The sequence below is a fragment of the Podarcis muralis genome, chromosome 10 (assembly GCF_964188315.1).
Source record: "Podarcis muralis chromosome 10, rPodMur119.hap1.1, whole genome shotgun sequence".
NCBI lineage: Eukaryota > Metazoa > Chordata > Lepidosauria > Squamata > Lacertidae > Podarcis > Podarcis muralis.
Window position 1 is genome coordinate 42959079 of NC_135664.1, and position 27746 is coordinate 42986824.

The 27746-nt window shown below is 38.1% G+C and overlaps 1 protein-coding gene across 3 annotated transcripts; it reads left to right on the forward strand.

The window, feature by feature from the left end:
* Positions 1-1374: 1374 nt before the first annotated feature.
* On the forward strand, positions 1375-27409 carry SCYL2 (SCY1 like pseudokinase 2). Of its 3 annotated transcripts, none has more exons than XM_028745888.2 (18): positions 1375-1556; positions 3874-4083; positions 6874-7031; positions 7613-7757; positions 9112-9261; positions 9890-10111; positions 10807-10923; positions 11488-11613; positions 12089-12265; positions 13128-13250; positions 14017-14130; positions 15505-15637; positions 16023-16141; positions 17246-17346; positions 18819-18885; positions 18983-19072; positions 20997-21116; positions 22072-27409. In XM_028745888.2, exons 2-18 carry the CDS (start codon positions 3907-3909, stop codon positions 22693-22695), a joined length of 2763 nt encoding a protein of 920 aa, XP_028601721.2. In that variant the 5' UTR covers positions 1375-1556; positions 3874-3906; the 3' UTR covers positions 22696-27409. The 3 variants fall into 3 exon arrangements, with proteins under 3 accessions (XP_028601721.2, XP_077790985.1, XP_077790986.1); XM_077934859.1 differs by lacking the exon at positions 1375-1556 and adding an exon at positions 1620-1838; XM_077934860.1 differs by lacking the exons at positions 1375-1556; positions 3874-4083; positions 7613-7757 and having other exon boundaries at positions 6913-7031.
* The last annotated feature ends 337 nt before the right edge of the window (positions 27410-27746 follow it).

Genomic DNA, 27746 nt, shown 5'->3' on the forward strand with positions numbered 1-27746 from the left:
GCAAATAAAGATTCGTTCAAGCTGTAGCTGCAGCATAAAGGAATAATTGAGGAAATGGGAAGAATCCCACCCCATTGGATGAATCCTGCCTATTCATCTTCCTAAAAAGCTACACCTTGACAAATAAAGGGGATGAAACAATCCTAAGGTATCTCTGTGGGTAGTCATTACTCCTTATGGTCGCCTACCACAGAACCTTCATGTTTGTAGGCCTTAACATTTCCATAGGAAACCATACACTGCCTGAGGGCCAACATTATGCCTTGGGGCTCCTTGCCTTAGAAGTAAAATATATCTCAACACTCATAGAAAAAGCAAACAAACCTAGTGAAGTTTGACCACCGTCCACATACATAAGGTAAAAGGTAAAGGTACCCCTGCCCGTACGGGCCAGTCTTGCCAGACTCTAGGGTTGTGCGCCCATCTCACTCAAGAGGCCGGGGGCCAGCGCTGTCCGGAGACACTTCCGGGTCACGTGGCCAGCGTGACATCACTGCTCTGGCAAGCCAGAGCCGCACACGGAAACGCCGTTTACCTTCCCGCTTGTAAGCGGTCCCTATTTATCTACTTGCACCCGGGGGTGCTTTCGAACTGCTAGGTTGGCAGGCGCTGGGACCGAACAACGGGAGCGCACCCCGCCGCAGGGATTCGAACCGCCGACCTTTCGATCAGCAAGTCCTAGGCGCTGAGGCTTTTACCCACAGTGCCACCTGCGTCCACATACATACTTACACAGAATTCCTTTTGCCGTTTTTGTGGTACATTCACTCAGTATGTATTTTAATAATACAGTTACATACGGGTTACATACGCTTCAGGTTACAGACTCCGCTAACCCAGAAATAGTGCTTCAGGTTGAGAACTTTGCTTCAGGATGAGAACAGAAATCGGGCTCCGGCGGCGCAGCAGCAGCGGGAGGTCCCATTAGCTAAAGTGGTGCTTCAGTTTAAAAACAGTTTCAGGTTAAGAACGGACCTCCGGAACGAATTAAGTACTTAACCTGAGGTACCACTGTAATGGGTCCGTTATCCTGTCCCACTTGCATGGACCACTCCGCTGAGAGAACCAAGTCCGTATATATTCCTCCTCCTCGGCCTTAAACCTGTTACGCCTTTTCCTCCTCTCCCATAACTTCACCGCTTTATTTCGCTGTGAGAGGAACGGAAAGGCAACCGCGGAGGCTCGAAAGTATCCCGGGGGGTGGGGGGCAAAACAAACACACCCGCCGCGTCGCTTCTTCGACAGAGGGCCAGGCCGGCGCTTCGTCGCCCTGACAATCAAACTTGCCGCCCTCGCGGAAACCACCGTTGGCGGCGCGAGGCGGAGGGGGCGGGGCTTCCTAGGGCTCGACTTCCGGCCTCAGCTCCCGTGCCCTGTTTTCTCTCCCAGTGACAGCAGCGGAGGCGGAAGCGAGAGAGAGAAATAAATAAATATATATATACTGTGTTCGAACCGGTCAGGTTAGGTTGTGCTGAGGTGGCCGTCATGGCGTAGCAGAGCCGGGGGTCGCGGCACGGTCAACCACGCCCCGCGGTGGGGCAGCGCTTCAGGTTGAGGTGAGAAGCCCGCGGGGCTGTTTGCTGCGGCGGGGGGCCGAGCGTGGCCTTGAGACCGCGGAGAAGGGAAGGGCTTGCTCGCTTCCTTCCTCAGAACCGTAGGGTTGGGCCTGGGCTGCTCACAAAGTGGGGCAAGAGGGCTTGGCGGGTGGGGGAGCTTCCCTTTTGTGCCGCCGCCCCCGAACAGGCAGTTGCCGAGTGGCTGTCAGCCGACTTGGGGAGAGGGAAGGCAAGGGGCCTATCTGCCTGCGGTGTGGCAGGAGCTCTCAAACCCTTTCTCAGGTAAGAGGGAGGGCTGCTCTGCCGTGCTGAGGGGTGGCTGGTCGAGGTATTGACATTCCCTAATTGCTCTTTAAGGTTTCTGCTCTTATTCCACTGCCGCTCTCATTTCAGCAGCAAAGGTTCTTCGTTAAAAGATGAAACCAGTCTTGCTGTGATAAATGCAAAGTATCCCGCACAAATATTGCTGAAGTGTCCAGTAACGGTAGATTTTACCGTGAAAATATATTTGAAGGCTTGTTTTGACAGAAGCACACACGAGTGAGTTATGTAGAACATTAATTGGAGCTTTTGTGATCCAAATGGGGCGTGAGAGCATCTGTGCGCATATTATGTGTACTTCCCTTGCTTATTACAGGACTGTATGTGACAAAGCCCTTGTGAGGATTGTCAGGTGTCTCTTCTAAGCCACACCTCCTCTTTTAAGGCAACAGCCTTCATTAAGCTACTGCTGTATAGGAAATAATTGTTTTCCGGTGCCTCCTACACTGAGTGTTCAATGTCCATTCTGAAACTTTCTTCTGACAATTCAGTTTAAATATAGTCAGTAAGCCTCGGAGGCATGTTGGCAGCAGTAAGCAGTTAAATGGAAATCTTACTCTTTGAAAACACCACCTGGGGAAAGTTGCTAGTGGCAGTACTCTGAATTCTTTACTAAGAATTCCCATAGGAACCACTAAATTCAGTGCTGTGATGCTCATAATAATGCAGCAATATCATCAGAGTATGTTTTCTTGAATGACTTACTAGTTTAAAATGTAGATCCCGTACTGCGGTAAAACCGTAAATAACATTGAAAACTAAAAAATTTCCTGCTAAAAGTAGGGTGGCATTCCAGGCTTATGGGTGATACTATATATTAATAGATAAGTAGCATTCATTAACCTTTTGTAAAGTATAATATAGTGTGTGAGGGAGAAAGACAAAGTGTGCACATGTATACTGGGATATTTCACCATAAATCCTCAACATTTTAAGAAGAAACAAGAAAACAAAAAATGCAGCAAATGATCCATTATAAGCTCTGAATTGCTTATGCAAGTAATGCATGGTTTTTATAAGGAAATCAATTGGAAGAAGAATGTTTTACAGTTTAAATGATATATTGGTACTATTTTATCTGCTGCTTATTGGAAAGCTGACATCCAACAGTTTTATGTGAGTAAGATTCAATTGTGCGGTCAGCCTGCTAAGTGTGACAGAAATTCACTTGTGTAGTGGGGCTTTGCATTTCTCAACTACCCCCTGCAGCTCCCCTGTTCACCCCCAAAAGTTGTACAAGTATACTCTGCTACACAGGTACAATAGGTGATAAGATAAGAGTATTGGATCCAGTGATTTGTTTGTGTTAGGTAATGGATAGAAACTATTTAAGTAGTCTCAGGACACTTGGGCGTACTTCTAAATTTCTTAAGCAGACATTTAATGCTCAGCTTAAAAAGTTATATTTGCTGGCCTATCCAACTGCAGCAATTAATCTTTTAAATGAACTCATTCTAAACATCCAGGTATATGTCAAATATGAAAACTAATTCACACCCTGAACGCTCTTCAATTGTTTTGCAATCAAGGCGATGTTAATTCTAGTGGTTAATTGTTTTTTCATAAATTCTGTGGTGGACCTAACTGGCATATTAACTTTGTCTGCCTATTCCTGTGCATGATCTGTTGATTCATCCTTTTTTGGATACAGTTTGGGCAAGTGAAAGAAAAACAGCTGATATCTTTAACACCTAAATTATAACAGAAAGTGCTAACTGTGTTAAAAATTGTTAAATGTAGCAACTTAGTTTTCATCTCTCATACTGACAGCTTCAAACAGGAATAGAAACTGATTTTCAACTGCTGCTTTTTGCTCTTATTTGAGACAGCATATTTCAGTTGATATAAGTACTGAGATTGAATGCCAGCTCGAAAAACATAGACTTAAATATTTATATCATTTACTTAATAACATTTAGAGTCTATGTTCTGCTTAGCAAAATTTCCAAGATGGATTCTGAGATTTCTTTTTTCCTTTTTTCTTTTTTTTGTGTAGGTAAATGTCCTAGCATACAGTACATTCATAACAATGGAGTCCATGCTAAACAAATTGAAGAGCACGGTTACGAAAGTGACTGCAGATGTCACTAGTGCAGTCATGGGAAATCCAGTTACCAGGGAATTTGATGTTGGACGACATATTGCTAGTGGTGGCAATGGGCTTGCTTGGAAGATTTTTAATGGCACTAAAAAATCAACAAAACAGGTGAGGTTTTAGGAGGGAAATACGTATTGCTTCTCATGTCGTTACAATGATGTTTTAAGGAACAATTGCCTAAGAATACATGATTTAACAGTTGTAGAAAAAGAAATCACAGTATGTGTAACTTATCATTTTTGTGTCTCTGCTATATAAGTTGTATGGGGTGTTAAAGCAGGAGGTGTACCTCTGCTGGGAATGCATTATGCTCCAACTGAGGTAGTTTGTCCACTTTTGCTTGCCACTCAGCACTCATCTCTCACCCATGACTCCTAGAAGCTGTCAGCATGCCAGAAATGGCTTTGACTGGCCAGTTAAACCAAGTGAGGGTAGCCAATGGGTTTCAAACCCTCGGTGAGTTAGGGACTTCCCCTGCATGCAAAGACAGACTTCATCTGCCTTGCGGGACATTCTTGGAAGAAGAAAGGGCTAAAGAGTAAACCCTACACAAATCTGGAGTGGAGTCCCAGTTGGATGTTGCCTCTCCCAGCAACTCTTGCAACCAAGCTGTTGCCAAACATATTGCTCTTCTTTCCTTTGGACCACATCAGTGAGGCCAAGAGGGGGGTTCTGTCACTTTGGCAACCCAGGACCTCCAGACATACTGCACAGGCTTGCACCCTGGGGAGGACACTTCAGTACTGCTAACACAGTGGCTTCTTGAATTCACCCCAGAGGCACACGCCATTGTCTCTCAAGACAGACATGTGCCAACAGTGCACCGTACGCATTCATATGATTTGCACAATGTCCTTGAGGTTAAACAGATCTTGAAAGAATAGCAAAGAATTAAATGTTCTAGTCATAGTTTCTCAGATTGGTCACCTCCAAGTAGCTCTGGCTGTTTGCAAATAGATACATCAAATCCTTTGTAATTTATATTGGGTTTTGTGTGTACCTTTGATTTGTTTCAAACAAATTGCTCCGCTTGATTTAGCAGTTATATATTTAACTTCAGAACAAAGTACCTCAATTGTTTTAAGGGATTGAAAGTTCTAGATTTATTCAAATGTCTTTCAGCAACATACCTTTGAAACTTAGTTTCCAGTTCTAGGCACTTATACCAATATATGTATCTGCACTCTGGTATAACAAGTGTTAAAGTGGATAAATAACTAATATTGTGCATCTTTTCAACAAAGAGCAAAAATTTATTAATATAATGCCAGTTGTAGTGGTAAAATGTCAATAGGAAACTTACTAAAGTGAAACACTACTGGAATAAAAACATAGCAGCTTGGTAAAAGGGTTGCAGTGTGCTGAATGCACTTGTTTGGTAAATGAACCGTGCTATAAATGTGGACTGCAAAGGAAAAAATAGTATAAACAACATTAGCAATCTATGTTTATTTAGCAGTGCAGTTCAATGTTCAGTTTAAAGTCCCATTGTGTTCAGTAGGACTAATTCCCAAGGAAGTGTGTTTTAGAATTGCAGCATTTCATGCTTTTGTAAAGTGGGTGTGGTTTCAGTGAGTGGCATTGTGACTGGTGGCTGTTCCAAAGTTGCTGTCTGTCCAGTGCTCCTACATTCATTTTCGTTACTACAACTCTTCTTGAGTAAGCTTAACTGCTGGTTGAACAGAGGATAAATGAGCACATTAAACTGCCAGTAGCAAATTGCCTTGCCTACCACTGATGATGAGAAGCAAACCTTAAAGTTATTTAAAACAACAACAACAACAACACTGGTAGCTATGCAATTCTGTTCTGAAGAAAAATATTTTAGAATATTTTGAAATCTTGTAACAGAGTTGGCTCTGACATGTTTCTTCCATGAGAAATGCTCAATGTGAATAAGTCCCTTCTATCTGCTGTAGTTTTACTATGTGTAACATCCTGATGACACTTTGAGCAAGACCTCCTGGATAATTTTAGAAGTCTTGTGGTGTTCTAATATAGGGTTGCCATATATTTTTTTAGGAAAATGTTAAAGTTGTTGAGTTTTTGTTTTGTTTTGTTTTGAGATGTGACCCAAGTTGTTGAGCTGTTGGTAAAAAAAAGTGAACATAATTATTCAGTTGTGTTGCTGAAGATCCAGGGCGAACCACTGCTTTGCAGCAGAAATTCCCCCTGGACGTATACGTCAGACATATCCAACGTATGGCAAGCCTATCTAATAGAGATGCAGTCTGACATTTATCTGTTTGGACATTATTGGTAATTAATACGTAGACATTGTGGGAATCTAACACAACACCTTCCGTTTTGCTTAATTGTTACTGGAAGAGAATATAATATGCAGTTTAGACAAACTATTGTTCAATAGAATATTGAATTTGTTAGTACAACTTAACATTAAGGAGCAAACTTTCCATGTTAATATGGTTGCTATGTGGGGTAGGGCAGAATTTGGCATTGATGGGCTGCAAAGGAAGGGTGAAGGGTGCTTTTTCCTGCCATTTTCCCTCTGCCAAATCTCCAACGTTTCAAAATTTCCTTGGGTGTATACACACACACACAATACAGTGCTATTTTTCTAGAAAAAGAGGTGCTGGGACGCACCACTAACACTTCCCTAGTTCTTAGAATGGCAATAGCACCCACCTGAGAGGTGCCAGAATTGAGTTCCTGTGAGTTCCCCCTGTATTTACACACACACAAACACACCTAACTTCTGAAGTGGCCCACTGTAATAATGTAAAGACAGGATGGAAACACTATTATAGCAGTGGCTAATTTATTTTAAAATTGAAAGACAACAAAAGCTATTTATTATTATTGAAAAGTATTTTATTATTTTGTAGCATTTTAGTTTTTCATATAGTTCACTAATAATATTTTTTTATTAATTTTTAGGAAGTGGCGGTTTTTGTTTTTGATAAAAAGCTGATAGACAAATATCAGAAATTTGAGAAAGATCAAATCATTGATTCCTTAAAACGAGGAGTTCAGCAGCTAACAAGGCTGCGACATCCTCGGCTGCTGACTGTGCAACATCCATTGGAAGAATCCAGGTAAGTTTATTACTAAAACAATTATAGGTTTGAGTTTTCATACATGCTCAAAACTTTCCAAAAATTAAATAATCTACACAATCTAATTTCTGGAAACTGTATCCACGTCTCCCAAAAGAAATTGTGTAATTGTCCAATGTGTATCCGTATTCTGAATATATGCCAAGTATTCACATCCTCATTATTATTTTAGTGATTAAGAGATAGAATTGATGTGGTTTATTCTGCTTTCCTTTCTGCTGTTTGGCAGAGCAAAACTCACCAAGTTCATGTTGTCCTTATTTGAGTTCTGTTCTTCACTTTCTCATCGTGATTCCCTGAAGGTCTTGTGAACCTTCCCCCTCTCTGGTGCAGTAGAAATTTATATTATGTTGAATGCTGATTTCACTGTCATGGAGTTTCATTTTTCAGGCTGTTAAGAAGCCCAACACCTGGTGCTTTTTCTTGAACATCCTGCACCATCATAATGTCTATTTCCTAACTGTTGCTGTTCACAAAGTCAAAGTCTACCTATATACCTACTTACCTCTTGTTCTGAAGTATATTTGGGGTGTTTACTAAGGATATTTGTTTCCTTCTAGGGACTGTTTGGCATTTTGTACAGAACCAGTTTGCGCAAGTTTGGCTAACATACTTGGCAGCTGGGACAATCTTCCCTCACCTTTACCATCTGACATCAAAGAATACAAACTTTTTGATGTAGAAATGAAATATGGCTTGCTTCAGGTATGCACATTGGTGACCTGTCTGTAGTGCTGGTAGTCTTACACATGGGTGGGTATAATGCACTCAATATCTAGCCATCAACCTATATAAACCAGGCAATAAATTTACACTATAGCCACCTGCAGAAACATTTTTTCTTCCCTCGTCTGTTTAGAAGGCAATGTTAAGAAGTCACAGCAACTAATTAGCTGTAGCAGAAAACCTTTATATTTTATTCCTCACACTTTATATGCTCTAGTTTAGGTATGGGGAACCTCTAGGCTGCTGGATTTACCTCTCCTACACTCCCCATATCATGCCCACTTTCCCACCGTACCATCCTATTTCAGTTATTTATTTAGATATGACTGAGCAGGACCTTTCTACCAATGGTTTTAGCCTTTTTCTAGTGGTCACTGTCTCTTGCATAATTTTTGGATCCTCTGCAGTGCTTGAATCTGTGCACATAGTTATGGAAACATTCAAAAGTCCTCAACAGCTCTCAGCAGCTTCCCCAAGAAATTCAGAGACCCCAGAAATGTGGTTTCCAGTAAAGCACTGAAAACATTGTTGACACAGATAGGAATGTCCTCTGTCTAAAGTAAGAGATCAAGTGTGTAGGATGGGAAGATTAGGAAGAAGGTATGTACAGGGAGAATGTGATTTTCATCCCCATCCCAGCATTGCAATGAGGATTCAAGTAACCCTCCAAGTAACCCTAATCTAGGCTGATCTGCCAAGATTAGCTGGCGAGAGGGGTTGAGCAGAAGGTAAAGGGGGTGTGTATCCTGTAGGGGGCAGTGAATTTTGTATGGGTAAGCTGGATATGGGGCGGGTGGTGGGGGCTGGTTAAAAAGACCTGTATGTTCCCAGGACCAAACACTGGCATGCAGTCCTCAACAGTGTTCCACTGAGGCCCTCTGACACTTAGGATACAAAAAGGTTCTCCACCCCATTCTATAAAAACAAATGGCTGATACCTTTCTTAACCATGTGAGGAAAATTAAAATGCCAAATGACGATCTGCCAAATCCTGTGTGGTGTTATCAGACAAAGGTGGGAATATTTAGATAGTAGCTATGCAAGTTATCCGGGTCTGCTGCAAAACCACTGCTGCCATGGACACAGCTGTGCCTATTGGCTGTTGCTGTGGCAAAGGATTGAAGGTAAAAGTGTGTTGGTCATTGATCTGGACTTGAATCTCCCTACTTTGTTACCCCTTTCTTTTTTACCCCAGCCGCAGCACTTCCAGGAACAGTTCACTTCTGTGGATTATTTGTTTCTCAAAGAGGAGAACAACAAATACCATCATATCTAAGCTTATTCCAAATGCTCTAAAACAAACACCCTGACAAGAATATCTTCCTCCTAACAGGTTTCTGAAGGCTTGTCATTTCTACATAGCAGTGTGAAAATGGTCCATGGCAACCTTACTCCTGAAAATATAATTTTGAATAAAAGTGGAGCATGGAAAATTACTGGATTTGACTTCAGCATCTCATCTATAAATCCATCTGAGCAAGAGGTAACAAGGTTTCAATTTGTTTTTCATTGTCAGTTAAAGATAACCTGGAAACATTGGGACTCTTAATTAAGCTCTTAATGTTTAGCTACATACCTGCTGAGTTCAGGATTAAACTTTAGGGATACGACCACAGTCAAGAATTAAGCAGCTTACTCTTCCTAAGTTATACAGTCTTTCTTGGAGTAGCATATTGCTCATTAATATATGTGAAGTCATGAGTTGTTATAGTAGAATAATTCCCTCACGCAATAAAACAACACCACCATTGAGTGTTTCAATACCAGTTAAGTGCTTTTAATTTATGTTGAAGGTAGGCTACCTAACTGCTAATGGAGATAATCTTGCTACCTAGCCAAGAGCTAATGTGAAACAGACAAGTATGTTCTGTTTATATTTTCTTAATGTGTTATGGTAAAGACCTTATATACTTAACTTTAAAAATGGATGCACTCAGAGTAAACACAGGATTTACTTACCTTATATAATGGATAACGTCTCTCAGGTATCATGAGTGATTTAGATCTCTTTAGGTCATTATTAATGTAAAAGAAAATCACTCCAGCTACGTTTCTTTAAACTTACACTTTAAATTATGTTTCTGTAACCTTTTTGCTGTTTTTTCCCCCAGCCAAAGTTCTCTTGTAAAGAATGGGATCCAAACTTACCATCTTTGTGTCTTCCAAATCCTGAGTATTTGGCCCCTGAATACATCCTCTCAGTGAGCTGTGAGACAGCCAGTGACATGTACTCTCTAGGAGCAATTATGTATGCTGTGTTTAATAATGGAAAACCTATTTTTGAGGTCAACAAACAGGATATTTATAAAAGTTTCAGCAGACAGCTGGATCAGGTATTTTATGGGTCTGTTTGTTAAATTCACATTTGAATACATAAGTATTATGAAGAAAAAGTATTAAAGTGTCTACAAGTATTTTGGTTCTATGTTAATGAAAAGAACATTTAACTTGTAATGTTAAGGAGGTGGCTTGTCTGTCATCATGGAAAGCAATAATGTGGGGTAAATAAAACTCTTGCCTCATGCTTTAGAGCCTGTTATCACCACGTTTCAGGGTACTGGATTCACCTGTGTGTGAGAAGACCCTATTAAAGTTTCTTTCATCCTTGCTGATAAGAAACATCACCAAAGTAGAAATATGTGTTTTACTCCCATTTTCATAAGTTTGATTGTGTTGTATTGGGATAAGGAAAATCAGCTACAGGACCTGTTCTAGTGTCTCTGAAACCATCTAAAATGGATGTAGAATGGGTGCAGAAGTGGGAATATTTGCCACACTGGGGAAGCTCTTGGTTTGTCTTTCATGAATTGAGCAGGGGTATATTACCCCCAAAATGAACTTAACACATATTTCGTTTATCTAGCAATTAAGTGAACTACCTTCCATGTAGTTCAGGGATATTTTTAATGATTTTTTAAAGTAGATCAATGAATTCATGCAACTGAACTACATAATTCCAAGTGCTATTCCAGTCATACTGTATGCAGGGTTTTGTTTTAATGCTAATGCATGTGCTTTATTTATGTAGCTTAGTCGTTTGGGCGCCAATAACCTTCAAGACATTCCAGAAGAAGTCCGTGAGCATGTAAAACTACTGTTAAACGTAGCTCCTGCAGTCAGACCAGATGCTGACCAAATGACTAAGGTAAAAAGAGTACTTAAAATAGCTGTATAATATAAGAAAAACCTTTTTAAAAGTGCTTTAATAAGCAGCATTTAACTGCTAAATTTTGAAGGGTTTTTAAAAACAACATTCTGGTTTAAAATTTTCAACTCAGGAGATTAAACCTTCTTCTTTATTGCCCGATAACAAGCACTCATTGATTAACTGTAACTGTTATTTTGTAAAATGTTCTCTTCTTTTAGAGGAGGATGTTTTGCCAAAGCTAGATAATAGGTATTTTCTCTATATATGAAAAAGAGAAAAATTTCCATTTAGTGTTATTCCCATCTTTGTTATTTAATTGAGATTTTATATTTGTTCTCTTTCATATATGCTTTTTCAGGTTTAACTTAATTGTATTAAGTCTGCAATTGTATACCTACTTACTGGGGAGTAAACTCCAGTGAATTCAATGGGGCTTTTTTCCAAGTAGACATAGAAAAGATTGTGCTGCAAATGTTATGGTGCTTTTGAAAAAGTTTAATATATACCATGCTTATGACCTCAAATATCACTTTCTTTAAAAAAATAAATCTGTATTTTTAGATACCATTCTTTGATGATGTTGGGGCGGTGACACTACAGTACTTCGATTCGTTATTCCAAAGGGATAATCTTCAAAAGTCACAGTTTTTTAAAGGGCTGCCAAAAGTTCTACCAAAATTGCCTAAGGTCAGCAATCTCAGATTATTTTACTAGACATGTGTACTGACACAGAACTCTGTGTCTTTTGTAGCTGAAACATGCATTGCTGCTCTATGATAGTGTTCTTGGAGTAAGAAATAATAATAATAATAATAATAATAATAATAATAATAATAATAATAATAATAATTATTATTATTATTATTATTATTATTATTATTATTATTTATACCCCGCCCATCTGGCTGAGTTTCCCCAGCCACTCTGGGCGGCTCCCAATCAAGTGTTAAAAACAATACAGCAAAGCAAAGCAAAGGCCTTAACAGTTCCTCATTTAAATTGGCATTTTATAAAGTGTGCTATAAGGCAAACTGATATATACCAATATTGTTAACATTTTGCAAAATTTCTGTTTTCCTTGCAATACATAGGAATAGCATGCTTTTTGCAGGTTTCTGAAGAAATTTCATCTCCTTACAAAATAATGTCTGTTTTCTTTCAGCGTGTTATAGTGCAGAGGATTTTGCCTGCCTTGACATCCGAATTTGTGAACCCAGACATGGTACCTTTTGTTCTGCCTAATGTTCTGCTCATTGCAGAGGAATGTTCCAAAGAAGAGTATATAAAGTTAATTCTACCTGATCTCAACCCTGTCTTTAAACAGCAGGAACCAATTCAGGTACATTTCTGTCTTAAACATAATTCTGGTCCCATATGAACCATCTACCCAGTTTTTTAGAGCTATCTTGTTTAGGGCTATCTTTTGAACACCAGGTTATTAAATCTTGGGGGGAGGGAGGCCCTTTTCTCGGTCCCACCACCCTCGCAGACACACTTGGTAGAGATGTGGGAGAGGGCCTTCTCAGTGGCTGCTTCCAGACTAACTCCCTCCCTAGAGAAGTTAGACTGGCTCCCTTCGTTCTTCTACTGGCAAGTGAAGAACTTCTTTTTCCAACAGGCTTTTGGGAACTGACTGTTTTAAGGAAAGAGCTTGTGTTATACTGTTTTTGTTGTAATTATTTGTATGTTTTTAATATTCTTTTTATGTTTAATTGATTTTTAATCATTATTATTTCCATGTTTTTAGTTGTTCTTATTTTATCTGTAAGTCACCTTGAATTCCTGTCAGGGAAAAAGGCAGGGAATGATGATGATGATGATGATGATGATGATATTAAGCTTAACAGCCAGTAATATTTCCAAGCAGCCACATATTTCAGTATGTGTATTGGTTAGTTGTATTGGTTAGGTACTAGTTGGACTTTTAGTGAACGGGTATATATTGTCTGTCAATCTAGAACACTGCACTTTGTATATGTACTCTTGGAAAGTTCAAATGTATGCTATTGGATTACTATCTTTAAATAATGTCAGAATGTTCTTATTTTCCATGCTTCCAGGCTAGCAACATGGTGAGTGTGTGCATTTGCTATGTTTACATGAATATTTGATTATATAACGTAATAGCAAATGTTACCCTGGAAGTGATTAACAAAAATTAAAGCTTTGACACATGTCAATACTGCATTTCTTAAAAACAGATTCTGTTGATATTTCTTCAAAAAATGGACTTGCTGCTAACCAAAACACCTCCTGAAGAAATAAAGAACAGTGTTCTACCAATGGTTTATCGAGCATTAGAAGCACCTTCGATTCAGATTCAGGTCTGGTAATTTCAGTTTTTGTTCAGCTTCATTCTAGCTGGAAAATCTAGCTGGAGATTTGCTTACTGAAAGGAACTCCCTCTTCTCACATTTTTATTTGTTTTTCTATTTGTGCTTACTCCACTTGCAGTAACCCCTGAAAATGGTTCCAGGGAGTTGAGAGAAGCTCTAGGAGATAGGTGCGGGGGAACAGCAGGGGGAAGAGAGTACAGGCAAAAAATCACATCAGTGGTGCCAACACTAAATCAGAAGCCCTTTCTGAGAGAAAAGTTAGGAAAATTAGAATTGATAAAAGGATTCCCTCTACTAAACATTCTAGTCATGATTCATGGAACCCGTGGAAGTCTACACTCTCTGTGTGATTGTATAAAGTTCCTAAAACATTTGCAGGCAGCATTCAAGCTTAATCATCTTATTTTGGACATTTTGTTACTAGAGGAATATTTTAATAGCATTGATAAGGGAGGCTTTCCTACACCAGTAACGGGGAAGTTGTGGCCCTCCAGATGTTGTAAGCCAACAACTCCCTTGATCCCCAACTATTGGCTGTGCTTGCTGTGGCAAGAGGGCCAAACATTGTTGTTCATTATTATTAGCGGCTCTGAACTCTTAAGGATGTGGAATTCTAAATTTTGTTTCAAATAAATAAAATGCTATAGTTTATTTAGTTTTAGAGACAGAGAGAAAGACAGAACTGTGGACTTAGTATTATTTTTAAAAACTGCATATTGTTCATATATACTAATTGTGATACTTTTATTTTCAGGAACTCTGCTTAAACATAATTCCTACGTTTGCCAACCTTATAGACTATCCATCAATGAAAAATTCACTGATACCAAGAATTAAAAATGCCTGTTTACAAACATCATCTCTTGCTGTAAGTTGAAAATTCAGAAGTCTTTAAAACCATATTGAAATTGTTTTGCTGTTAATTTTCTTTTTTAAAAAAAATAATATCCTGGTCAATTGCAAGTTATGCTTCATTATAAAGGGATTCAAATGAATCCTCCGTCCCACATGAACAAATGGAGAGGGAAGTTCCCAACATCTCTGCATTCAACTTCAGATGTGGGGGCCTATTTGCACACAGCTCTGTGCACATAGGCTGTCTATTCCATTGAGAACCCCAATGGGATATATAAATTTATATATAAATTTGAAGGATTTATATATATAGTGAAAAACTGGACTTATACTATTGTGTGACCATAGACCTGCCTTTCCTAAGTGGTACTGAATTTGGTGGATTCATCAAATCAAGAATTATATAATAGAGCATTTTCATTCTTCAGATTAAGGTAGGGCAGACTAACTTGTAGACCACAGATTGTGCCCAGCAGTGGTTTTTTTTTGGGGGGGGGAGTCTGTCAGAGCCCTCCTAATTTGTCATTAAACAAAAGATTTTTCCTAGGAGGGTCTCTGCTGTGATACCATGAATGCCCAAACTTTTTGTAACTCTCATAAGCCCTTGAAAACATGTTTATTTTAAAAAGAACTTTTTTAAAAAAACAACAACCCCTGATTACTCCTGCAGGTTCCCTACTCTGATGCCAAAATATGTTTTTCGTACCCTCAAGACCCTTTTTTTGTTGTTCATAGTCATAGTTAAGATTTTGTTAATTTCCAATGTTAGTCTTACTTGGAGTTGGCCCAGTGAAATCATTAAGTTCATTTGGTCTACTCTGTGTATGACTACTGTTAGATGTCACCCATAGTTTGGTTGTTTTACAATATTCAAAGAAGTAAGGACATTGGGTTGCTTTTTCTCTTATATATCGTGTGTTGGATAGTGTTTTATCTGTTGGCAACCAAAATTGGGTTGAAAGGTAGGCTATATTAAATAAAATGTGTTGTGACTTATACCACTGGTTAAGTAATAGTACACAATTGAGTGGGAGAGCTTGGCACATGGATACTGTTTGCAGCAGTGTATGTTTACTGTAACATGTAGTTCCCAACCAGCATGTTCCTGTGTGTGTAAAAATAGATAAATCACATTGCTTCCTAAATCCTTTACTTTGGGAAATTAGGTCTATTCAGAAGTCAGTCACATTGAGTACAATGGGGCTTACCCTCAGGCAAGTAAGTTTAGGATTGAAGCATTAATTGTTTATATGAAATTAACTCAAAATTCAAATCCTGTGAACATATGGCTATTGGAAAATCTTAAAACTCCTGTATTGATATTTTCAAGCATTTTCTCTATTTTTATAAAAGTTTAGTTTAGAGGGTTTGTTTTTATATTCATTAGGTACGTGTAAATTCCTTAGTCTGTTTGGGAAAGATTTTGGAATACTTGGATAAGTGGTTCGTTCTTGATGATATTCTGCCTTTTTTGCAACAAATTCCTTCCAAGGAACCCGCAGTCCTTATGGGAATTCTAGGTAACATGATATTTTGTTTCTTGTGCTGTCTGTAGTAGTCTCTCTGTGGTATTAATCTTTGTGGTACTGTTAAATGTACAATACCACAAGGTATTACAAGTCTATAACTTTTAAAAATAATATCCCATATTTTTTGTTTTCTTTTAATTTGGTCAAACGCTGTAAAGACTTGGTTTAACTTTTAAAGTTCACACCAATGCCCACAGTTATAGAAATAATTAATATAGCATCTTTTTGTTTCTCCATTTCCGCCTTTTAAGAAAGGTGTAAATTGTAGTTTGTGTGATAATTTAACCTAGCCTTTGGTTCAAAGGAATATATAATGATCTTACTTTGTGAAGGCACGATTATTAGATAAATCATTGTGTTTAATGTTTCATAAAAGGTATCTACAAATGTACGTTTAGTCATAAGAAACTGGGAATTACAAAAGAGCAACTTGCAGGAAAGGTTCTGCCCCATCTGATTCCTCTCAGCATTGAGAACAATCTTAATCTAAACCAGGTAGGATAATGTTTCTCCTGTGTTTATTTGTAAGTATCCTTGATTTCATTGGGACTTAGAATCATAGAACTGAAGAGTTGGAAGGGACCACGAGGGTCATTTAGTCCAGCCTCCTGCAATGCAGGAATCTTTTGCTCAACGTGGGGCTTGAACCCACCACCCTGAGAGTCTCATGTTTTACCAAAAACTGCAGCTATAGGTAAGATTGCAACGCTTTTGTAAAATGCTATTCATTTTGTACGCCACTATAAAGCAGAAAGTATCCTGCTGCTATCCATTGCAGTTCTACATAAATATGGTGAACCATTTCTTCTCACATGTACTTGGATGCTAATTCTGCTGCCCAGTTTCTTCCTTCTCTTTCAACAACTCTTATCTTCATTTGCTGATAGAAATGTATTTCCCTCTCTGATCCCAGTACTCAGAACTTCTCTCTCTAGCTAGTGGGTGTTCTAATGTTCAAGGGATCCATATTTAGTTTCCTGTCTCATATTCTGTCTTAAAGTCAGCTATTAAGATATATGGATCAAATGCATGGACGAGGACAAATATTTATAACTGTTCATTTTACAGGCTGCTTTTTATATCATCTTTGACTTCCCTGCCTTGTTTGTTTCATGTTTTTTACTGGGTTTGTATTCCATTGTTATCTACTTTGATCTATTTTCTTAGAAAAATAAAAGCATATGCCTTTTAAAATACTTTTAAAATTCTGTCTTTTTACCTCAACTTAAATCTGAGGGACACAATAGTTGCTGTGCAACATTTAGCTTTTAATAATTTAATAAATGAAAGCAGATCTAGGAACTAGTTTGAATATTTCTTGTTTGCATACAGTGGTACCTCTGGATGTGAACGGTACCCGTGTCTGTGCATGCACGGGTCGCGATTTGCCGCTTTTGCGCATGATATCATTTTGAGCGTCTGCACATGCGCGAGCGGCGAAACCCGGAAGTAACGCATTCCGTTATTTCTGGGTCACCGCAGAGCATAACCTGAAAACGCTCAACCTGAAGTGACTTAAACCCGAGGTGTGACTGTATTCTGCTCATGGTGGCACAGCCTTTAAAATAATAATTAAAAATACATGTATTTCTTTTCTAGTTTAATTCCTTCATTTCAGTCATAAAAGAGATGTTATGTAAATTGGAAGCTGAGCATAAGACCAAACTTGAACAGATCCATGTTATGCAAGAACAGCAAAAGTAAGTGTGCATTTTGTTTGTATGTACAGTGAATTAGAGGATAGTTTAGAGTCTTATAGTTTCCAAACTAATTTGAAAATTTTCACTGTTCATTCAAGATTCAAGTGTCTTTGTTATACCACTCAAGCTTCCTTTTTATATTTTTAGTTCAAATTTTTAGTTCAAATATTTTTTAGTGTGGTTTTCCTTATAATAAATGGGTTTTTAACTTGGTATCTGCATTTCTTGCATATCCATCCAGTTCCCAGTATTGGCAAAGACTGGGAATTAACAAATTGGACCAACCTTTCCTTAAATGCCATTTTTGAAGAACCTTTCTTTGGTTGGTTGGTTATTTGTATTCATCTTTCTTCTAGAAGTTCAGAGCACGTTTTTAGCTTCACAACAACTCTGTCAGGTAGGTTAGTCACCAATGATTTTCAACAGCAGAACTTGGAACACCAGTTTTCCATGTTCAAGGAATCAATCCACTATGTCTCCCACTAATTTAAATATTAATTTTTATGTTGCAGATCAACCATGCTAACCAAATGACCCTTCTATGTTGTTTAGAAATGAAATTGCAGTATCTAAGACCAGATAGCAATCTCTTCCTTAGCACAATTGTTTCAGTCCTAGCTCTGCCGATACTATATATATATATATATTGAGTATACTTTTTATTGGTTTTGCTATTTTGTCACATGAATAAACTATTATTAAAGGGAAACAAAATTGGGAGACAAGTTATTGCTCTTCAGCAGGGATGGAAACCCTCCAGCTAAATGCAGCTCCCAGACCACTCCACATTGGAACATTGTCGAAAAGGGAATGCGGCTTTCAGGCTGAAAAACACTCCCCACCTACAACATAGATTTTCTTACTAAGGATGACATGAAACCATAAGACTTCCATGAGTGAAACGGAGAAGGCAGCAATTTTCAGCTCTCATCCTGCCCCTGCAACTCCCCAAGTCTGTTCCAGAGGAATGGGAAACACTCTGCAGCAGATTTAGGAGGAGCATGGGAAGCTGTCCCATTCATGGAATGAATGACACGTTTGGATACAACTAAATATATTTTTCAGAAGTATGCAATGACATTTTTGGTATTATCAAGTAAAATAGATACTCTTGGGCAAGGTGCTGTCTATTTAACAGGTGAAGCCGAAGAGGTGAAGATCTTTTTCTAAGGAGATTTTTTAAACTATCAAATAGTAACTAATGTTGCTTATATTTTAATTATCTGATAAGCTTTACAAATTACTATTAGAAATCATTTTGGATTTATGCAAAGTAAAGTAGCTTGCAAATTCTTCACCCATAGGTGAATCAAAGCACATATTCTCTTACACTGAATTAGAAGTTCATTACAGCAAATTGTCTACCATTTGTCTTGTTAAAGATGGGACATATAATTTGCATTTTTATGGGGTTGGTTTTATGCTGAAACTATTTGCTAACACCTTGTTACAATTGTATTTTTGCATTGTAGATCTTTCGATATAACTAATCCAATGAGCCCACCTGAAGAAACAAAAGCCAAAAATACAGGCAATCAGGCAAGAAGCTGTCTTTATTGGATCATTCCAGTATTTGCTTAATCAAATTATTTTTAAAGTTAAATGCATCTTCATCCATCTTTTTTAATTTGAACAGATTGACAAGGTGTTTAGCAGCCTAGGAACAGATATCTTAACTAGTGGACCTGATTGTAAAGAGAATGGAATGTTGACAAATAAGAGAAAGGTAAGCTTTTATAAATTATTGTGCGAGGTATAAATAAGAAGGAATTTTTCAACAGTATGCTTATCAGGGGTTCTATATCCTGAGCTACGTATCTTGGTCTAGCAAGGCTCCCCAATAAGCCCAATTTAAATGGATCCTGGTTGACCCATGTGCACTCCTTCCTTCTTGGGGTTGCTAGTCATGAGTTCAGAATCTAGATGTGTGAGGTCAGGAATAGGAAGTACTCAGTTGTTCAAATTTATGTAGAGGGGGGTGCTGGAGAGAGATGGTGTCCCCTGTGTTTTTCTGATAGAAATAATCAGCATTTCTTCATGAGATGATGCTGAGCCTTGTATGAAATAGTGGTCCTGATTGTTGCCAAACTGTTGTTTTTTTTTTACAGCAAGAGAGTGGAAGCACTTATCAGAATGATCAAATTATTGGTCGAATTTCTTGCATCTTTAAATCAGATTGAAATATTGGCTAGAATTACTTTTAATCTAGAATGGGTTAACATCCAGTGAAATTGATTCAGGACAGATAAAGTACTTCTTCACCCAGCACAATTAAACCATGAAACTCCCTTCCTCAGGATGCAGTGATGGCCACCAACTTGGATGGCTTTAAAAGAGGATAAGAGAAATACAAGGAGGAGAGGGCTATTAATGGCTGCTAGCCATGATTATTGTGTTCTGCTTCCACAGTTGGAGGCAGCAATCCTGAATCCCAGTTGCTGGAAACCACAGGAAGGGAGTGCTCTTGTGCTCATGTTCCGCTTACTGGTTTCCCATGGGCATCTGGTTGGCTGCTGTGAGAACAGGATGCTGGACTAGATAGGCCATTGGCCTGATCGAGCAGATTCTTCTTATGTTCTTAAAATCAGCTCTGGAAGCTTGGATGGGGGAAGCAGTGGGGAGAAGAGAAACCAGAAGTCCCATTGTACAAACAGATTTTCGTTGTGCCTGTGGGTGGGCGTTATTGGAACCAAAGAGAACTTTGTAGAAAAGGGTTAAGAAAATACTGGCCAAGCAAGTTACAAGAAGGTTTCATTTTCATTCTTTATTTATGACACTCAGCCATCAGCTAGTTTCTCAGCCACCTCTAATATCAGAGCTTGCACCTTAGGAAGATGACCATAACCCAGTGAGTAGTGAACATGCTTTGCACGTCTCAGATTCAATCCCTGATACATTCAGCTAAAAGTATTGGGTGCAAGGTGATGGAAAGAACCTCAGCCTGAGACCCAGGAGAGCTGCTGTTAGTCAGTGTGTAGACAGTACTAGGCTAAAATGGACAGTTTTCTCATCTTGATCAAGCACCAACCTCAGTTGCAAGCTGAATGAAATAGTACTTTAATCGTTCTGTAAATCTGCAGTGGGAAAATGAAAAGGCCTGGACTAAGAAGATGTGCATTGGGAAGGGAGAAGCCAGAGATATGTTCTTCTCCAGCACAAGACAGAATAGAGGAAGGTGTGAGGGGGAAAAAAGGAAAAAGAGTGCAGGTGGAGGGGACTATATCTGGATGCAACCACGGACTCTGCTATACAGCTGCAAATACAACGTTTTAAGTGTGTTTTAAGTGCAATATACAATGTGACACTAGATGGTGATGGTGAGCCTTATGGAAAAATCAGTATTTTTTTGAAAAAACCCACTTTAAATAAGCATTTTAAGAACGGTTTTTATATGTGTGTAGATTCCACCTAAGTCAGTTTATTATTACTATTATTATTATTATTAAAACTGATACTAAACTCACCTGTTAGGAGAAAACATAATGTGTGTCTACTGAGGAATTTATTTTTTTGTTCTTGAGAAATGCTTTTGCAAACAAAAATAAGCAAGGCTCTTCTCTTTTTGAATAATTTTTAATACTGAATAGATGTTGGGCCTATTCCAGGTCTCTGAAGTTGATGCCACTCACTAATAATGTATTCTTTTGAAGGGATCGCTTACACTTGAAGAGAAGCAAAAGTTAGCAAAAGAGCAAGAACAAGCACAAAAAATGAAAAACCAACAGCCACTTAAACCTCAGCCTCACACAGTTACTGCCCCAGTCAAACAGGTATGGATTCAGTCTTCATTCTAATCTTTGGTCCTATTGCAGCTAACTAATAAAAATAAGTTTTATCCTGTAAAATTTGCAGTAGTTGCAAATCTCAAATTGCAATTGCATATAAGCATCCAAAGTCATTGTTTTAATAAAGTGATTGGGCTGCAAATGTGTGAATGCAAAAACGTAACCACATACATTTACTTGTAAACCAGGAGTTGTTAATCTTTTCCAACTTGAGGGCTACACTGGCACCTTCCAACCTGTTGTATGGGTGTACATGCCAATGGTGGGCATGGCAAAAAAGGGACTTGTCCACCCCACAATAAGCATGCACATGTACACACATCCCATACACAACAGAGTATGCACGTATGTCTCACAAACATGCCAGGGAACATACACATGGATTGCAGCTTACTCTCTCCAAATGAATAATCTGGTAAGTGGAAGGAGGGAGCAGTATATACTCAGTCTCCCTTTTGCTGTTAACTGCTGGTGTCACTCACTCTTTGTCAGCTGGCACTGACCACACTGGCCGCAATGATGCTGAGCAAAGAGATACAATCTCTAGGAAATTATGTAAAGCAGAAGCACCCGTGAATTAAGGAAACATGAGACAACTTACTGGATACAGTGCTGCTATCACCTGTACTGATTGAGGGCGGGTGTTAGGACATTTTGGAATCCTCCCCAAGCCCACGGAACTACTGAGCATCACAGCAGCAAACCGAATGGTTAATTTAAAAAAGAAATATAAATTTTGGAAAGCTGTGAAAAGGTTATTGGTGGGTCGTAGGTTAGCACCCCCTGTTGTAAACTCATCTTTGAGTTGCTCGTACAATATGGCATTCCAGCCTCCTAAAATGATCTTACTGCGCTGCCATCTATTTTTCATCCTTAGTGCTGCTGCTTATGTTGAGTGTTATTGCAAAGTATTTTAACCATAGGTGCTTTTTTTTTCCAGACCAAGGACTTGACTGACACTTTGAGAGAAAGCATGGCATCATTAACCAGCCAGTCCATCAACAAACCTAAAGTTCCCTCTTCAAATAGCTTTTCTTCAGTGGGTATTGGAATGGGGTTTTCATCCCCTGTTGAGAGCGCTAAGAGAAATGGACTAAATGCTAATATGGGATTTCAGCCGTCTGGATTTGGGATGGGAATTGGTACTACAAGCCAGAATTACTTCAGTACTGCTAGTGTCACAGGAATGACCAACATGAATATGATGCCAGCAGCAAACATGGCACCTTATAGTCCTATGAACACTACAGCTGCAATTTCACAACCAGCACAACAAAGCAGACCACCAGATATGTCAGCTTTAGATAGCCTATTTACGGCTCAAAAACCTAAAGTTAGTATGAATCAGTTGTCGCAACAAAAAACAAACCCATGGCTTAATCAGTTTGCACCTCCTCAGGGTTCCAACAGTACTGCCTTAGGAACGCAGATGAATGCGATGGGACAATCTGGCTTTGGCTTGCAGGGAAATCCTTTCTTTAGTCCTCAAAACTTCACACAACCAACAAACAGCATGACAAGCAGCAGCTCAGCTAGTAATGACTTAAAAGACCTCTTTGGGTAATAGCTCTGATTGTGAACGAGTTAATGTATGGTTAAAAACCTGTTTTGAAGAAACATCATCTAGCAAAATGGACAAGAGAAAAGCTATTTCCAGGATGCGACTTAGTAATACACTTTCATTTGCCTATGCATTTAATTTTCTTAGGCACAAAGTGATCTCTCTTGCCCCTAATTTCAAAGTTTTGAGGTCAGGTTGTGTCAATCCAGGTGCCCAGAGTTAGAAAAAAATTAAAACCGCATACCTCACAACTTCAGAAATGTGTCTTCTGACCACCATGTTATTTTACAAATAAACATCTTAACTAATAAAAATTAGCAGTAGGTTGTAATTGCTGATAAGCAGTTGGAAGACTTCAAACCCTGGGCTCTTGTTGATCTTGTATTGTCTGAATTTGATATGATACTGAGTTCTAAATACATCTTGGTATAATATAATACCTTATAGTAGGGTGCATACATTAGTCTGGAACTTGCTATAAACATACAAGATTGAACATGACGACACTAGATTGCTACTTACAATCTTCCCAGAAAATAAGGTATGTAGGAGTGATATTTTCCCAGTTGAGATGTGTTCCTTATCAATGAAAAATGCTGCTTAGGTAACCATGCTACATAACCTGCCTCCAGTTGATTATGCCAAAATTTCAGTCCCTACCATAGAAGCTGCTATGCTGGCATGGTGATGTTAAAGTCAGGTCTTTAAAAAAGTAAGTAAATAATCATGCTTATGTCTACACTGAAAATCTAGCACTAAAGGAATACAAGTGCAAATTAATCTGTTTTGGATCATCCTAGAAGCAAAGGTGGATGACCTCAGAATTTAGAAGTCACTTTGATCACATTGAAATTTGGCTTGCTAGTAGGAAAAGAGCTTCAATTCGTACTCCAAGTTTCTGGTTACTTCTAAGACAAAAGTAAGAGGTTGCCATCCCTCCGATGCATACTTCTTTTGAATTTAAATTTGATCACATTCAACAGACCTCAGTGAATTGTTTTAGTTTAGTTGAATAAATTACAAAGTTGGATGATGCACCAGTTGACTAAGGCAGGTTGTTTAATGTATGCCAAATCATTGTATACATAATGTTTAGTCTCACTTGAAAGGCTAATATAAAATTTTCTGCAGTCAGATTTGGAGTGAACAACCATTTTGCATCGCCCTTAAAGGATTCTTTCAAATATAAGTTTTCCCCAAAATGGAAGCAACACTTTATGTGGTTAATGAACAGTTTATGTGGTTAATTAGTTGGGGGATGAACCAGTCTCTACCCTGTCTGCTATTTCTACTGTACATTTAACTCTTTCTTTCCTGGGAATTTTGAGATCTTTCTTACATAATTTGGACTATAGCTGGCTATTTTGAGAAGGAAAGAATTAGTTACCGTTTTATAGAAAGCCTACATATTTTTCAAAGCCTTTCACTGATTGAATCATTTTCATTTGCTGCTTAAGAAACCAAAGGGCCTTATGCTGTAAATGTGAGCTGTATTTTGTTAAATTATATTTCCAATTTTAAGCTGTAATACTGTTAAATGTATCTTAAGAACTTTGTATTATAGCTGCTGCCTTAGTACTTTTGTTTTGTATCTCTGGGACCAGTGATATAATTGTGTTGTTGTTTTTAAAAAAGAAAAACACACACAACACTTGTGTTATTTATGTTATATTAATACTCTCACTGAATATGCTCAATTAGCTACATAACTCGTGTGTGTAAATTTATGAATATTAAATGTGTTAGGTTCCTTGTATGGTCTCCAGGTTTCTTAAGACTCAAACTTTACATTTTTGTGTAAAGCTTTTCTTTAAAAAAGCAGAACAGTACAGAATATGAAGCTTCCCTGTAATATGTGGAAAACAAGTTTCTTTAACGACACAAGGCTGGGGGTGGTTTCTTTCAGGGGTGGCTAAATTTGGGTTCTCTTGATGTTGCTGAACTCCAACTCCAACTACCCATGATGAAACATTATAAGTTTTGTATTCCAGCCACAGCTCCCTGCCCCAGTTTGTTGTAAAAAAAATAAATGTATACCCACATGTGAGATTGGCCTTGCTTGTTAACCTTTTTATTTTTCAGCCTTTCAGATTTCATTATTCCATTGAGACTGCTTGAGAGAGAGCAGGGGGAGGGAAATCATTTTGTACTAATACTGTGGAGACTTTACCTTACAAACCTTTGAGCCTAAGGATCAATGGCAATTTTGTTGGCCACTTTTTTTTTTAATAGTGACAATTATATTTGAGCTAAGGCTGCAAGCAGAAAAAAACATGTAACGAGGAAACACCTTGATACATGACTAAAGTCTCTTACAAAATCAACATGTTATGTTTTTGCTTATAGAAGCATAGTGATTACCTTTCATAAGACAACAGAGGAGAAAGACACTTGTTAAATATAACATGTGAATAGTTCTTTCTGAGATTATCAAATAAATCTCTAGTAAAGTTCTTTTTCAAGATAATTTATGTATTCTTGGAGTCAGGAAGGGATTTTTTTCACTGATTTGCTAGCAGAGATGTTTGTTCAACTTCTCCAAATTCCACGAAGTTGCCATTTCTGCAAGAAGATGTGGTGAATTTGGAGATAGACTATTCCTTGTAGAGTTCATTTATGAAAATCTCCCTGACCTGTTTTTATGCTTTTATAGCTGGTGACTTTTTCCTTTACCGTGAGCTAAACAAAGGAGCTGCTATGTGCTCAATAGGATGTTTGGATAATGCTAGTGACACCAGTACTCTCACCTTTTCATAATGACGGGAAATCTACACATGATATGTCAACACCTTTAGATCACTTGACAGGTGTCACTAGCAAGAGTGTGATGGTTGAAAAAACATAGAGGGTGAAGGAGTATGAAAGACACAATGATTGTAAATGCTTGATGACAAATGCTATTCTTATTTATTGTACTCTTATGAATTGTAATACCTTGAAGTATGATCTTAATTAGTAAAGCAAGCTGTAAATCCTAGTTTCAGCTTTTCAGGTTCCTTGAAATACAAAAATTATTATGTAATTTTGAAAGCAGATGCAGCAGATAATAAACCTGCTTATTTATGCCCCGTTTGTATTTAACAGGGATCAAGTCCTGTTTACTCAACATGAGCTGAAATGTAATTTGTTTGAATGGGCCATCAAGTTGGGCAGTTAAGAGGAACGCCTTTGCTATAGTGTTATTTATACAAATAGAAAGGAAGGGATGTAACTAGAAGTAACCTCCCTCTTTCAAATGGGAGTAGTTCCTAACCAAGGTTAGGAGTTCATGTAATGAAAAAACACTTATTATATTCAGTTACTTTCATGATACTCCCTTATTAAAATTACTAACACTGGGGTTTCATTTGCACAAGAGACTTCCATGTGCACAATGGAACTTCCTCTCCTGTCCCCTCCAACTTTCTGCACAGTCTCAAAATTGGCTGCAGAGAGTTGGTGACACTCCAGAGCAGATGGTGTGTGTGTGTGTCATTGTGTCATCAGATCCCCAATTAGATATAACCCAATATACACCTTTATAAACGGAAGGAATGAAAGTTATAGCTTGACATCAGTTTAGCTGGGTCTGTAAAGCAATATTATGGTAGAAGTCTTAATTCTTGGAAAACACAAATCACTGAAATTCACAGGCAGGCTAATATTTCAGTAGCCATGCTTTCCCCTCAACTATATCAAGGCTTTTGGCTCTCAACAGTAAAACAAAACAAGTAAGCAATATTGTCGTTTGCACATTAGAAAATGTTGAGGATTATTTTAGTGTAAACTTGTGACAATTGATTTGCAGTTTTCCACATGTATGTTTCACATACAAATAATACTTTTCTATCTTTGTATGCTGTAGTTTCATCAATCTAGCCTAATTGGTATGAGGTGGATATTTCACTCTAAATAAACAACTGCTCTCTCGCTCCTGGTTACATGATGTTTCAAAATTGACTTGTGGATATCTTCTGAATTTTGCCGGGTTTGTGCAGTTCCAGATATATTTTTTAAAAGAACAATTTACCTGGGTCTGCCTTTTTGGCATTGTAATATATACCGACTGTTACAATATATGATTGCAATTTTAATTAACCTGAACTTGGATGCACCAGATTTGTTGTGACAATCTGCATTCAAAGAGAAATTGACGGGAAAGCTAGGATTACTCCAAGCAGGTTCCGATTTTGAATTTTGGCTTCCAGTCTAAATCTTCAATGGCTCCCTTTGTACAGAAATTTGTAAAAAGAGGTTCTCTTTGAAATACTAAAATTTCAGGCAATTTTAAGTGTTGTATATATCTCTCAAGTTGGAAGTTGTATATCCAATGGCTTTATATGTATTGAACTCAGGCCTGATTCAAAATATTTAATGTCCGTCTAATTGTACAGTCCTTCCTTAGTCGTGGCAAATTTTATGTTTAGACTGTAAGGCATTCAATTTTGTGTGTGTAAAGTAATGATATTACTCTAGTGTTGCTGTGGTTTGTGATCAGCAGAATGGTTGGAGCATGATACTCTATTTTGGTTTTATTGGACTTTGCTGCTTTTCAAAATAAATCTATTCTTTATATCAACTTTTAAAACTGGTAATACTTAAAATATGTAAAATGTACAGTGATGGTTACAAGAAATTCCTACAACTTTGTACTGTGAATGAATAACTGTGTAGTTTTCAAATCTTGAATGATGTTGCTTTATTGAAATAATAAACTTTTCATATTTTCACCTTTTAAGGTGAGAGTGTAATGCCTCCCAAATGGTTAAAATTCAATGTTTCCCACAGCAATCTAAAGGACTAAAAATGTACCTAATATTTCATCATTGTGGTGGTGTTTTCGCTGCATATACATTGTTACTGCAGCATTTCTGAGTACCATAAATTTCAGCACTCTTGAAATGATACAGTAATGTTTGTATTAAGCTGAAACTACAGCAAAGAATAAGGTACATCATAGGTCCAATGAATTTAGAAAACAAATGAACCAAAAAACACACATCCAATATACATGGAAACTAAATGGAATAAAATGACCATAAGATGTCACTATAGCATAACAAGTGTGAGGTTCT

What these genes read in the sequence shown, in the direction of transcription:
- SCYL2 (XM_028745888.2), top strand. Translation starts at nt 3,907, where the DNA reads ATGGAGTCCATGCTAAACAAATTGAAGAGCACGGTTACGAAAGTGACT. An exon ending in CATCCATTGGAAGAATCCAG is followed by an intron (nt 7,032 to 7,612) that starts GTAAGTTTATTA and finishes GTTTCCTTCTAG; the next exon opens with GGACTGTTTGGCATTTTGTA. An exon ending in CCAAAAATACAGGCAATCAG is followed by an intron (nt 18,886 to 18,982) that starts GCAAGAAGCTGT and finishes TAATTTGAACAG; the next exon opens with ATTGACAAGGTGTTTAGCAG.